At 40.1% G+C, this 14013-nt stretch overlaps 1 protein-coding gene across 3 annotated transcripts in view; it reads left to right on the top strand.

Annotated features, from left to right (window-relative positions):
• Positions 1 to 899: 899 nt before the first annotated feature.
• LOC143281077 (leucine-rich repeat-containing protein 9-like) overlaps positions 900 to 14013 on the top strand; it is a 71570-nt gene continuing 58456 nt past the window's right edge. For 2 of the 3 annotated variants that reach the window (XM_076586013.1, XM_076586011.1), the window contains exons 1-11: positions 900 to 944; positions 1975 to 2306; positions 2867 to 3085; positions 3360 to 3500; positions 4396 to 4459; positions 5216 to 5286; positions 6322 to 6504; positions 7721 to 7879; positions 9157 to 9255; positions 10195 to 10292; positions 12909 to 13040. In XM_076586013.1, coding sequence (XP_076442128.1) covers positions 2127 to 2306; positions 2867 to 3085; positions 3360 to 3500; positions 4396 to 4459; positions 5216 to 5286; positions 6322 to 6504; positions 7721 to 7879; positions 9157 to 9255; positions 10195 to 10292; positions 12909 to 13040 — 1346 coding nt within the window. In that variant the 5' untranslated portion in view covers positions 900 to 944; positions 1975 to 2126. The remainder of the gene's footprint in view (positions 945 to 1974; positions 2307 to 2866; positions 3086 to 3359; positions 3501 to 4395; positions 4460 to 5215; positions 5287 to 6321; positions 6505 to 7720; positions 7880 to 9156; positions 9256 to 10194; positions 10293 to 12908; positions 13041 to 14013) is intronic. The other variant, XM_076586012.1, reaches the window with a different exon arrangement.

Below are 14013 nucleotides of genomic sequence, written 5' to 3'. Positions count from 1 at the left end.
TGCCGGAGCGCGCACGCCTCTGTACGTGTGTCGTGTGTGTGCGTGTCAGTGTCTGTGCGTGCGTGTGCGCGCGCGCGTGTGTGTGTCACTGTGTGCCAGTGTGCGCACGCCCGCGTCGCGCCTGCATGTGTATGATTGTGTGTGACTAATCCCGGCGGAATGAGTCAGCTTAAAGCGTTTCCGTTTCAGTCTTAAGAATTCACACGATACTTTCTTAGTCACGGTGTTTGTGTACCCCATATGCGTGTTGCCACTCCATTTGCCAATGAAAAACGAACAAACAAACAAAAACAGAACAAACAAAAAACCTGAAACAAACTAACAACAAAAAACAACCAACCAAACGAACAAAAAACAAAAAAAACAACAACTAAAAACAAACAGAGAGACAGACACACACAGAGAGAGAGAGAGAGAGAGAGAGAGAGAGAGAGGATAATTTTTCACGCATGCACGAACAATTACTTAGGCGCCGATAGCCGACAGACATCACCAACTTAAAAAAAAAAAAAAAAAAAAAAAAAAAAAAAAAAAAAAATATATATATATATATATATATATATATATATATATATATACATACACATATTGTGCAGCCCTGAGCGTGCGAGTGTGCGTTCACCCGCAGCGCACATCCACAGAGGTCTTTCCCTTTTCTTTTTCATACTAGATAAAAATTGCTGCAAGCAAAATCATAAACACAACTCCAAGAACACCAGTCGTCAATACATATATGTATGTAAGAACAAGCAGCTAGGCCTTCATCTCATTCCTACAACAAACCTTCAAACCGTCTGAATATCTGGGAATTGGGGGGGAAAAAAGAAAGAAGTTTTCTGTTGCTAGGGGAGACTGCCTTGATCACGTGCACTCGATCAACCAATGCAATAGTTTGTTTCATAGGTTCAAGATGTCGGGTTGTATACTTCCTGTTCTGCAAGCAGGTACCGAATTTACGTTCCTGTAAAAGTTCATGAATTAACTGTTGTGTCTGAGAAATCAGTCGATGAGTTTTTTTTCTTCTCTGGATTAACGTCACTGAGAAATGACACATTTCAGTTATTTTCAGAGTCCACCAACGTTACCAGGAAAGAAGAGCTTCGGTTAGGAGCAAAATTATCACTTTAATTTTTCACCATCTCATCCCTCACGTTGTGTTAGACCAAATGAAAATGTTTTGGTGTCACCAGAAAGTCTAATTCACTAACAATCCTAATTTGATCTGTACTGAATTACCCAATACATTTTTTTTTCTATCTCAATCGAATTAACAGATAGACACAACATGTATTACACCTCCATGAAACAGCGTATCCCAAATACTTGTGAATACAACGAACATCGAACAACTGCATTTTTTAACAACTGCATTTGTTAGATTTTTATAATGGGAAGATCATCATAGGTATTATATCGTCTTAGCATACACGAATGTGCATATGATTATTATCATTCGGTGCATGCTTGCTCGCATGCATGTTTTGTGCACATGCATGATGGTTTCACTTTAATACAAATTATTCATATATATATATATATATATATATATATATATATATATACTACCTTCTTTACAGTTTTCATAACTTGATTTCCTTGCACATTCCACGGTGCAGACATCTTTTGTCAATCACTGTTTAGAGCATTTGTACATGAAAAAAAAGGGCACACTTTAGACGGTTTTATTGTCAAACACATGGCAGGTAAGTATAGAAATTCACATACACACACACACACACACACACACACACACACACACAGGCACACACACACACACACACACACACACACACACACACACACACACACACAGGCACACACACACACACACACACATATGCTAGATATATTATTGCCCATACCATTCATTTTCATTAATATGATTTTATTTATGTTGTTATAGGTTTGAGAAAAGGTCCAAGCCAGCAGACTTATAGAACAAGTACATTAATATAGTATATTATTTCTTTTCAGAATGAAGATGAGCAGAATTCATTGACAAATCCAATATGGAACAAACAGTGCTCTAGGAAAGAAGCTCTGTTTGAAAATTGACACCACATAGTGTACAACCACGGATCAAGAACTATGCCCCATGCTCACCTGTGAGCAGCAAAAGATTGACAATGTCTACCAACGCGAACACCAGTGCCAGTGGCAGCAGCAACAGTAACACTAGCTCTCAGTCACAGTCCAGCCCTTCCACAGCAAAGGAGCAAACAGTACCTACATTGCCTGTGCCAGAAATCTTTGAGAGACCCAAGTTGTCATCAAAGAGTAATGATGAAGAGCTTTTGAAGGAAGTTGTGAGTAAAAACAGTGTTCTTTTTTTCTTTTTCTTTTTCCAAAATTATAATTATACAGTTTAATCATACAGTGTACATGTTCATGTGTGAGTGCATGCATACATAATACATGTACACACACACACACACACACACACACACACACACATACTGACACATGCACGCCAGATATATTTTTACCCACATACAAAGTGTATTTTGAATTGTGCTCAGTGTTTTGGTAACACATCTATATTTGATACTCACTATGTTTTAGTGGATATATTGACTCACTGCCCCAATGGCCATAAAAAGGTTTTATAAGACCTCTGTGTTTTAGTGATACATTAATTGATACTCACTATGTTTGAATGGATATATCAACTCATTGTCCCAGTGACTGAAAAAGGCGATGGGACCTTTATGTTCTAGTAATAAATTATATGATACTCACTCTGTTCGAGTGGACATATCAGCTCATTGCCCAGACGGCCATAAAATGCTATGGGATCTTTACACTTTTAAGACCGTTTTTGGTGGTGCACTTATCCTCTTTTTTTGTTTTCATTCAACTTCCACAGTGCTTGAACAATGGCATCTCACACTCCAAGCTGGCGGTGGAGGGTCCGGAACTGGAGGTGCTGGAGATGTTTTTCTCCGGCTTCCCCCGTCTAATTGGCCTGCACCACTTCCCCAACATCCACACCATGACCATCATCGGTCAGAGCATCTCTGTCCTCAACGGCCTCACCACCCTCACCAAGCTCAAGGAGCTGTGGGTGGCTGAGTGCCAGATACAGGTTGGAATGGATGGAGTTGTGTGTGGCTTTGTGTGTGTGTGTGTGTGTGTGTGTGTGCGCGCGCGCGCGTGTGTGCGTGCGTGTGTGTGTGTGTGTGTGTTTGTCTATGTCTGTACATGTGTGTAAATCCATATAAGATTATTCAAGGTTCTCTTCCACTGGTTTTAAGAACTGACGGTTGATTAGCCCTGACATTGCCCTTATGTGCTTGGTTGATTTGCAGCAACTTGATTCAATTTGATTTGATTTGGTTTGGTTTGGTTTGGTTTGGCAGAAAATAGCAGGGCTTGAGAAGTGTGTGTTGGTGGAGAAGCTGTACTTGTACGGCAATCAGATCAGTCACATCGACAACCTGCACATGCTGTCCAACCTGCAGGTGCTCTGGCTGAACGGGAACAACATAAAAAACATTGAGGTAGGAGGCTGTTCATTCTGTGTATGTGGAACTGTATGTGTATGTATGACATGCATAGAGAAATGCAGCTCAGTCCCACATATATATAAAAGAAAGAGAAGAAAAAACAACAAACACATCAATCTATCATGTATTCCATATTTTCAGAACATTCTCGTTCCTTCCTCAAGGGATTGGTATATCTATCTGTCTATCTATCTGTCTATGTGTGTATGTATGTATGTATCTATCTATCTGTGTGTGTGTATGTGTGTGTGTGTGTGTGTGTGTGTGTGTAAGATTTATTTTTAAAAAAACAACAACAACAATAGCTCAACACTCATTTCAATTTAGAAAAAGTCTTCAAACATTGAGAATATGATATATGTCAGCACAATCAGTTTTTTCTGGTTAGGAGCTGTGTATCCTTAGTGTATAAGTTTGTATTGAAACAGATTAGTTATCACAAAAAAATCTGATTTGAAAAGGCAACAGTGTATATGTAGAAAAAGATACTGTGACAATTGCTTTGTCTGTTCAACTTATACACAGATGTTTTTTGGAAACAAGGGTCATAAGATTGGTAACAAGGTCAGAGAAAGAAACAAACTGGAGACATATATTGTAAGAATGGAGTCCTCATTTTCTACAAATAGAGTCAAGAACCAGTGTCTGTGCTTTGTATATAAAAAAGTGCATAGTTTTATATACTTATAAAGTGAAGAAAAAAAAAGAAAACTATAAGCCTGAAATCATTATGGACTTAACAATAAAAAACAAAGTATCACTTTAGGAAAAAGAAAAGAAAACAAAAATTTTTAATGCTGAAATGAAAGAGGAAAACATAATGGAGATAAGAAAGGCTTGTCTTATCAATACCCAAATAATGATGTTTGTATCATATTTTCTTTTTCAGAATCTGACCAATCTCCCAAAACTCACAGAACTGAATTTAGCTGAGAACAAAATAGAGAAAATTGGTGAGTTAAGTTATTCCAGAGTTATGCTTCTCTGTGTTTAGATTTTTTGTTTGCCTTTTGTTTTTAAGAGATATGTGATTGTGTCTTTGAGCTGATGGAAACGGAGAAGGGAATCATTTGATGCTTGAAGAATTTGGGACAGTTTGTTTTTCTGAATTTTGATGGTTATGAATGATGACGGGGTTGATAAAGAAGGAGCTATGCAGTTCCATTTTTGGTTTGGAAATTCTTATACTCTCATAACATATGCTGGCATCAAGCAGACAGAGATACAGACACCTGCCGTGTTGGTCAGGAAAGTTGAGCAAAGCATCCAAAGATGAATCTGTGAGGTGTATGACCCTCGACTATGTGGTTCCAGTCTTTCCATTTGAATCCATAGCACACTCAGCTCTGGATAGGAGCCAGCCACAGGCCAAGAAAAAGCCACCTCCTGGGCTTGAACCGGTTTCCTCCCAGTTGTCAGTCCACGATGCTAACCGCATCACCAGGGTGGCTTGTCTCTGTTGTTTTTCATTGAAAAACATCAGTCTTTACTGTTTCTGTATGTTTGACAGTATGTATGTTATGTGTCTGTGTCTGTCTGTATGTACTCACATGCTTGCATGTGTTTGTATGATATGTGTTTATTTGCAAACTTGACATGTCATTGTTCTGTCTGTGTGGATGTTTGAGGATCATTGTGCTATTCTTTCTGTTTGTCCACCAGTGTATGTAATGTTGATTATGATGATGATAATGTAGTGTAATTTTCAGGTCATTCTTTGGACTCCAACATTTACTTGGAGGACCTCAACCTGTCAGGAAACCCCATCTCTTCCTTGAGGGTAATGCCATTCACTTGTTCTGTACCCAGTTTGGGGTGTGCCATACTACCTACAAGTCTCAAGCATTGAGGATAGCTGTTTGTCACTTATGATCCAAGATACATAGCATAATGTCCCTCTGGTCCCTTTCAGAGTATTTTCAGTGAAAAATAATCCTTTGTTTCACTTATTTTTTGTTTTGATGTGCTCACTTCTTAGCAGCCTGCCGACTGCATTTGAGTGTGACAAGGGAAGTAATTTAAACATCCTTTCTGTTGAAAATCTGTCAAAACTGAACACTCTTCCAGTGGATTTACTGTATTTAAATGGCTGAATGTGAATGTTGAGCTGACAGCAACATTCTGATGCACCCTAAAGATGTAGTCATAGTACAGCCTGAGTTGAGGGACAATAAGAGGTTCAGGTAATGATGTGACATTTGTGTTTCAGGCCATTGGGCCTTGAACCTGACACCCATGACATTTGTTGTCAATCTGCCCCATCCTATCTCTGTGACTGCATTCACCCTTGCGCCCCATTTCACTCTCTATGATCCCCTCTGTTTCAGTGTTCCCTGATTGAAACACTCCACTGCATGATTGGCTGCCACCTTTTCTCTGTGTCAAGACCTTGCATTTGGAGCAATTTCCATATTTAGGTTCTTCGGATCCCTCCACTCCACTCTTTCCTGTCTGGACTTAAAAACTTTCCTCTTTCCAAAAAATATCCTCCATACCTTCACCTTTTTTGTCCATTTATAGTTTCTCATGCCTTGTAAATCTACATGCATTTCTGAGTTTTGTCTCTTTTCCCTTTCTTTCAGTATTATGCATGTGTGAGATAGTTGGGGGTGAAAGCGCTTTGATTTACATATTGCCAGTGCATTGACTCTGAATTAACTTGAGAAATGGGCTATGTAAATGCTATTTATCATTATTATCATTCATATTATTATAACTAATAGTATTCTTATTATTGTCATTACTATTATTCTTATTCTCAGTATCCACACAAGATTTAGCTCAGTATAAGTGCATTGTTTATGATGACTGTCAGGATCTGACGAACCTGGTGCGGCTGGCCAAGCTGCAGAGCCTGAGCCTGAAGGACCCGCTGTACTCCCCGTGCCCCGTTAGTCAGCTGTGTAACTACTCCACCCACATCCTCTTCCACCTCCCCTCCCTGCGCCGCCTCGACACCTATGACGTCACCGCCAAGCACCTCAACGAATTGGCCCATGTCAGTCAATGGTGGCTTGCTGTCCTGGAATTTTATTATTGTTATTGATATTATTATTATTTTTATTATTATTATTATTATTATATATTTATTATTCTTTTAATTCATTATTTATTTATTTATCTTTAAAATTAAATTTGGGGGGTTGGGTGCAGGGCCAAGTTTGGGACATTCTGTTTTTTTTCATATTGTGAATGATGATGGGGTTGATGGAGATGCTGCTATGGGGTTTCATTCAGGTTTGGGATGACTTGACAAGGCTGTGCTCTCATAATGATATATCCCAGTGTCAACAAGGCTGAGAGAGACACCTTCAGTGTTGGTTAGGAAATTTGAATAAATCTCCCAAAGATACATCCATAGATCAGAGCTGTGCATGCATGTGAAGGACTGGTGTATTGTATTGTATTGTATCATTTTTTTTTGTCACAACAGATTTCTCTGTATAAAATTCAAGCTGCTACCCTCGGGAAGAGGGCACTGCCGTAGTACAGCACCACCTTTTATTTTCTATCTGCAGGTGTATTTGTTTTACTATCAAAGAGGATTTTGGTACAGAAACTTTGTCAGGGACAACCCTTTTGCTGCTGAGGGTTCTTTCACTTTCACTGAGTGCATGCTGCACACGGGACCTCAGTTTGTCATCTCATTAGAATGAATAGCGTTCAGACCACCGCTCAAACTCTAGTGGAGGGGGAGAAAATTCTGGCAAGTGTAGGATTTGATCCCGTGCCTTTGGATTCTCTTGTTTCCTAGGAGGATGTGATACCACAAGGCCACCCCTCCACTGTGTGTAAGCGCTCTGATTTGTCCAAGTACACGATTCAGTGCTGCATACTGTATTGTTATCGTTATCATTATGCTGTTCTGTGGTCCAGAGCATAGTGCTGAAGAATAAGAGTAAGATGGTGCACTGCAGCATGGCCAACCTGCTGCATTATTCCACATCTGGATACACTGACAGTTTACATGGTTCCGCACCATGTGAACAGACGTTTGACATAATTCCACGTCCATGTGAACAGACATTTGACATAATTCCACATCCAGGTGAACAGACAGTTGACACAATTTTACATCCAGGTGAACGGACAGTTGACACAATTCCACATCCAGGTGAACAAACAGTTGACACAATTCCACATCCAGGTGAACAGACATCTGACATGATTCCACATCCAGGTGAACTAACTAACAGCTGTGCCATCGTCAACAGAGCACGGTGCTGAAGAAAAAGATGTACTACAACATGCGAGTGAAGACGCTGCACCGCAAAATGGCCAACCTGCTGCAGCGACTGGACCAACACAAGTCCACACAGCTGATGTCCGTGCCACACCAGCGCCTCCGCACCATCACTTACGCCTTGAAAGAGGTATGTCATGTGTCGGACGGGGCTGTGTCTTTTGTGTTGTGACTTAGCGGTTTGACATGAGGCACCATGGCAGAGCCGGTTAGGCACTGGACTTCTGATCCAGTGTTCACCAGTGATCAGGGTTCAGGGCCCCTGTTTCGGCATGGTGTTGTGTCCTTGGGGAAGGCACTTTTCTCCATTTCTCCTCACTCCACACATGTGTGAATGGGTATATGACTTAGGTCAGGGAAGGTTAAAATGGCAGAAAGAGAGGATTGGGTCCTGCCTTCTTTTGCTGAGCCCAGGACAGGGTGAACATGGATTTACTGCCCCCATGGCCATAAAAGGCTACAGAACTCGGCTACTGATTATTGGCTTACTCGGTCACTGTCCATGTTAGCTTGGTGAACAAAATGAGAGGTGTCGCAGTCAGGTGAACAAGAAAGTTCCACGCTGTCTGGCACATGTGACACAACTGTTGCTGACTCTTTCCACTGGTCTGTGCACACTGTTGAAACGAGTTGTGTGTCTCTGACAGCGGTATCAACATATTATATGGAATGATCATCAGAACAGGACTTTCCATTCAAGTCACAATCACCAACTCCTTTGACATTTGCCTGCCTTTCTTTCTGCTGCCTGGCTCTTTCCTGGTCTCGTCTGATCTGACAGGGTGGTTTCCTTCTGAAATATTGCAACTGCATACTGCAGTTTAAGATGGGGTTTTGCCATTGTTGTTGAAACATGCTAAGCAACTTCCCTCAAGGCCTGACGAAGCGTGTTGAGTTACGTTGCTGGTCAGCCATCTGCTTAGCAGATGTGCTGTAGCGTATATGGATTTGTCCGAAAGCAGTGATGCCTCCTTTAGTAACTGAACTAAACATTGTTATTTACAGTTTGGTGTCGACTTGTGATATACTAGTTTGCCATGAAAGAGGTATGTCACAAATCTGAGAGTGTTGCTGCTTTTGTCTTGTGACATAGCAGTTTACCATCAAAGAGGTACATTGCTGGTCTGACACTGCTGCTTCTTTTCTGTATGATATACTAGTTTGTAATGAAAGAGGTACATCACACGTCTAAGAGTGCTGCTTCTTGTGTATTGTCACATATTTGCCTTGAAAGAGATACTTCTCTGAGTTTTTTCTCTTTTTTTTTTTTTTTTTTTGCCCGATCATCTGCACCATTTCAGTTTGTAAGAAGTACCTACACTTATACAGTCATTGATGTATCTATACATTTATTGACAGGATTAGAAATTTAGAGTAATGTCTTGTCTTGTCACATCTTGATTGCAGATTGAGAGAGAGCTGCATGAAGCGAAACAGGACCGTGTGGAGGATTCAGTCATCCATGACAGTGACACGGAGAGTGAGAGAGATGCCAGGGAACAAGTCGTAAGTCGTTCAGCCCTCTGTTGTTAGCACTGTCACCGAACCGGTGTCAGTCTGTGAGAAACTGCAGCTTTCAGGTCTGTTTCTTATACGTACTGCTTATCCCCATAAGTGTTGAGAAAAAAAGTACAAAAAAGTGTTGTTTCAAGTCATAAATCAATATCCAGAACGATCAACCAAAAAACTGAGAAAATAGTCTGGAGATGTACCACTCGACATCAAAAATGTGTACATTTTCAGCAGCCTTCCAGAGTTATATCGCTTCTTTTGATGACACCATCAGTGATATCAGTATGCACACATGCAATATGTGTATGGCACTCAATAGATGCCTTTCCCCCCTCCAAATGTATGAAATATATCTCTCAACCAACTAGTTGGTATGGTCAATGTAGCTGATTGTGAGTATAATGCCAGCTGCCTTTCATATTTTGAATTAGTTACATGAAATATGTAACATTTTCATGTGCTCCCCCCCACATTTCCTGAAGTAAACATGTCTTGTCTTGTCTTGTCTTGATAAGCTCATAGTAAGTACATATTTCACTCCTTCCTCAATGACATCATGCCTTACAGAATGGGCTGGGCCCTACCTTTTGGACATCATAAAAAGGCAGTGGATCGTGCATATTTTCAGCAGCCTGGTTGACACACATCTGTTCGTCTCAGTACAAAAGCTGATTTTAAAAACTAGGCAGGTAAATGTAAGTACAGATTCATGCTTTTACAGATCTGAAAGAGCTGTACAGATGGATTATTATTATAATCATTATGATGATTATATAGTGTAATGTTGTTGTTGTTGTTGTTATTATTATATTATATTATATTGTTGGTGCTGCTGCTGCTGTTGTTGTTTGGGTTGTTCTCATTGTTGTTGTTGTTCTTTTTCCTCCTTTTCTTCTTCCAATCATCATTATCAGTATTGTAATGACATGTCAGCAGAAGAGCAGCGGAGACACCTCACAGCTGCAGGCCCTGAACACCAAGTTGGAGGCACTGAAGACCAGGAAGTTCCACTGGGAGCGCACCTGTTCTGAGTGAGTGCACTCACCAACCTACACTCTTTCCCTCTGTTCTTTTTTTTGTTTTTGTTTTTGTGTGTGCTCCAGAATTTGGGACATTTTATTTTATGTCATCAGTGATGACGAGTGATGATTGGGGTGATGAAGGTGAAAAAACCATGATGGTCCATTTAGGTTTGGGGGACTGCTTGACAGGGCTGTACTCTTATATGATATATCCCAGCATCAACAGGTTTACGTGATAGATACAGATGTCTGCAGTGTTGGTCAGGAAATTAGAGCAATACCCCCAAAGACACATCCGTGAAGTGGACGACCCTCGACTGTGTGGTCTCGGTCCTCCCATTTGTGCCCATAGCACACTCAGTTCTGGTGGCAGGAGCCGGCCACAGGCCAAAAAAAAAAAAAGCCTACCACTGATGGGGATCAAACCCTTGTCCTTCCAGTCGTCAGTCGACGATCAGAAAAGTTGCTGGTACAGCAGAGACTTTAAAAAAATTTTTTTTTATTTTTTTTTACCTGATCATTGTTCAGAAACAGCAATAAATTGTCAGGAACAAATCTGAAGTCTATTGGGACAGATGGATGGGGTGTGTGAAGAGGTGAGGTGGGGTGGGGTGGAGGGGCTAATGCATTCTAGTGAGTTGTAGATGGGTTTGCAGTTACTTTTTGTAAAAAACAAACAAACAAAAAACAAAAACAACAACAACAACAACAACAACCAAAAAAAACAACCCAACAAACTTTGCTTTCAGAAGAGTAGGTGCCACCCCAACCAATCTTGAGATGAAACATTAGGAATTTTGAGAATTTGCCTATTTAGCTGATAAAAAAACATATTGTTGCCTGAAGATCACAGAAGTATAATATTCTTGATAATAAACATCACAGTTGAAGATCACAGAAGTATGATATTCTTGATGATAAACACAACACTTTGTTTTCTTTTGTGCATTTCACAATTTTTTCTACATATTTTCAACGTAAACAAACTGCTTGGCTTTTGCAAGCACTGTTAACATTTTTGTTAAACATTTTTGTTCTTTATCTTGTTTAAGATAAAATGTCACATTGAACAACTTCTTCCCAGTGAGGAAAAAGTTAATGAGAAATAATCCTGTGAAAGTAAAGAGAAATTCAATATATTGGATTGATTGATTATGGTAAGCCCCTCTCTTCTTCAAAATAAGATGGTAAGAGATTTGAGACTTCTATCAGGATGATGCCAGTTTTAGGGGGTAGAGACTGGAGGGAGACTGCATTGTTCTTAATTTGATGTATGACCAGATGTGTAGCTTGTAGTCAGATTTGATCTGCAGTTACATAATTTTGCCAGAGGACAACACTCTCGTTGCCATGGGTTCATTTTCAGTGCGCCAAGTGCATGCTGCACAAGGGACCTTGGTTTATCGTCTCATCCAAAAGACTAGATGCTCTGTTTGATTTTGCCAGTCAAACTTGCGAGGAAGGGCGAGAGCGTGATTCGAACCCACACCCTCATGGTCTCTCTGTATTGGCAGCTGAGCATCTTAACCATTCTGCCACCTTCCTCCTTGAATTATGAAAAAACAATCCACTCTGACTGGTACACAAATATATAAGCATGCCCTCAAGGCCTGAGAAGCACGTTGGGTTATGCTGCTGTCAGGCATCTGCATAGCACATGTGGTGTAGCGTATATGGATTTGTCTGAACGTAGTGGCACCTCCTTCAGAAACTGAAACTGATCTGTAGTTGTGATAGGTGGCAAGATTCAGTCATATAGAAAAAAAAAGACCAACTTTTTTTTTCAGCTTATGACAGCTTTCCACTATGCTTAACTTCATTGATCATTGATTATATAATGTAATGTATCGTGTGATGTATGATGAGTGTTGTGCTGTATGTGATGTTTTTGTGTGTGTATGAAGACAAATTAGTGTTGTGAGTGTTTGTCTGGATGTCTGTGTTGGGTTATGCATGTGATCTTTTAGTTTTAGTGTTTAATTGATAATTAAAAACAATGAGGCCAGGAGATCAAATGATTAACGATTAATAAAGAGTGGTAACTCTCTCCATTCCCAATGTACACAACTCCAAGTCAATGCTGCTTACGCTACCGATTCAGCTAGCACACAGGTAAATAAAAAGGTACATTGGAACAAACCCAGTCACTTCCTCAGAAAAGGAAGCATCGGGCATGTCCTTATACTGATCAGTTGACATGAGCACATAGCAGCAATGACAGAGGAAATGTGCAAACACAAATTAGCTTTTATTCAAGACTGTCATCGCCTCTTTAATCCTGAACAAGCCACACAGAACACATGGACAATACAGAACAAACACATGGTTGCTTCGGTGGTTTTTCAACTTGAATTAATAAACAATGAGGCCAGGAGATCAAATGATTAACAAATAGTAAAAAGTGGTAACTTGAAGTTTTGTACCTTGTGAATGGAGAGAGTTACCACTCTTTGCTATTTGTTAATCATTGTTTTTAGATTAATGTTTTTCACACACATTGCTTTTTACATTGCACAGTGCAGTACAGTACAGTTTAGCATGTTTTACATGGAAAGGCACTGTAAAAATGGAATTATTATCATTATGTTGTTGAATAATCCAAAAAACTTTCAAAACTACTTTCAGTATGGAAGATTATTGTGAAGAGGCAAAGGTTCGAATCCAGCGGGCGGCAGATTGCATGGCCAACCGACTGGTGGTGGAGCTGGAGACTGGGGGCAATGTCCGCTTTGAGGAGGGGGCCTCCACTGACGTCTGGTAAGGGTCACTGTGATGGTGGTGATGATTTTATAGATAGCATAAAGAAAATGGCAGTTTGGATGTCAGAAAAAGGAAGTGTGTGTGTGTGTGTGTGTGTGTGTGTGTGTGTGTGTGTGTGTGTACATTCATATGTGTGTTTGTGTGTGTGTTTTTTTTTTCCCAGAACATAATCATGATAGTGTGGTATATCACTTTCCTTGTGGTCCCAGTGTTTGTGTTCCACAAGCAGTGTGTTTCCAGCAAATATACCAAAAGGCAGGGAAGAACTTAGAAAAAATAAAACATTTTGAAATGCAGGAAAAAAAATTCTCACCAACACAGGTACAGATTTGATGATTGTGTCTTGACCTGTTCGATGATTTACTGTTTTCAATTTTATCTTAGTCTTACTTACACTTAGATGCTCCCGTGTCGCTGGACACATGAGGCAATCAAGGTGCTCCATAGTGCATGGTCCTCAGCCAGTCATCTGCTGTCACCCCATCGTCAACTGACACGTCTGAAGTCTCTCTCCACTGTTTGCTGCCACTTCAGCTTTCTTTGACATAGCAGGTGTCCAGCTGACAGCTTGGAGTGTAATTCTTATTTTGGAGAGCCTCAGTACATGTTCCAGTTTGTAGATTGTGATTGACTTGAGAGGCTGAAGGGATCTCTCTCATCATGTGCTGTATGAATGCTCTGGCTTCTGTTGGTCAAACATTATAATGATGATAATGATAATGATTATGACCATAATCATAATCACAATCGTTACCATAATCATCATCATAGTAATATTTAGTGTTTAAATAGCGATGAATATTGTGCATATTGTATCAAATCATAGCCATTACACAGCAGTCATTCACACACACACGCATAGCTCTAATTCACAAAGACAAAAAACAAAAACAAAACAAATAACAACATATAGATACTTGTAAATACAAAGCTGGGGAAATTGAAGACAAGGGAGAGACAGGGGAGGGAG

The sequence above is a fragment of the Babylonia areolata genome, chromosome 4 (assembly GCF_041734735.1).
Source record: "Babylonia areolata isolate BAREFJ2019XMU chromosome 4, ASM4173473v1, whole genome shotgun sequence".
NCBI classification, from domain to species: Eukaryota; Metazoa; Mollusca; class Gastropoda; order Neogastropoda; family Buccinidae; genus Babylonia; species Babylonia areolata.
This window is presented reverse-complemented; position numbering and strand designations above follow the sequence as displayed.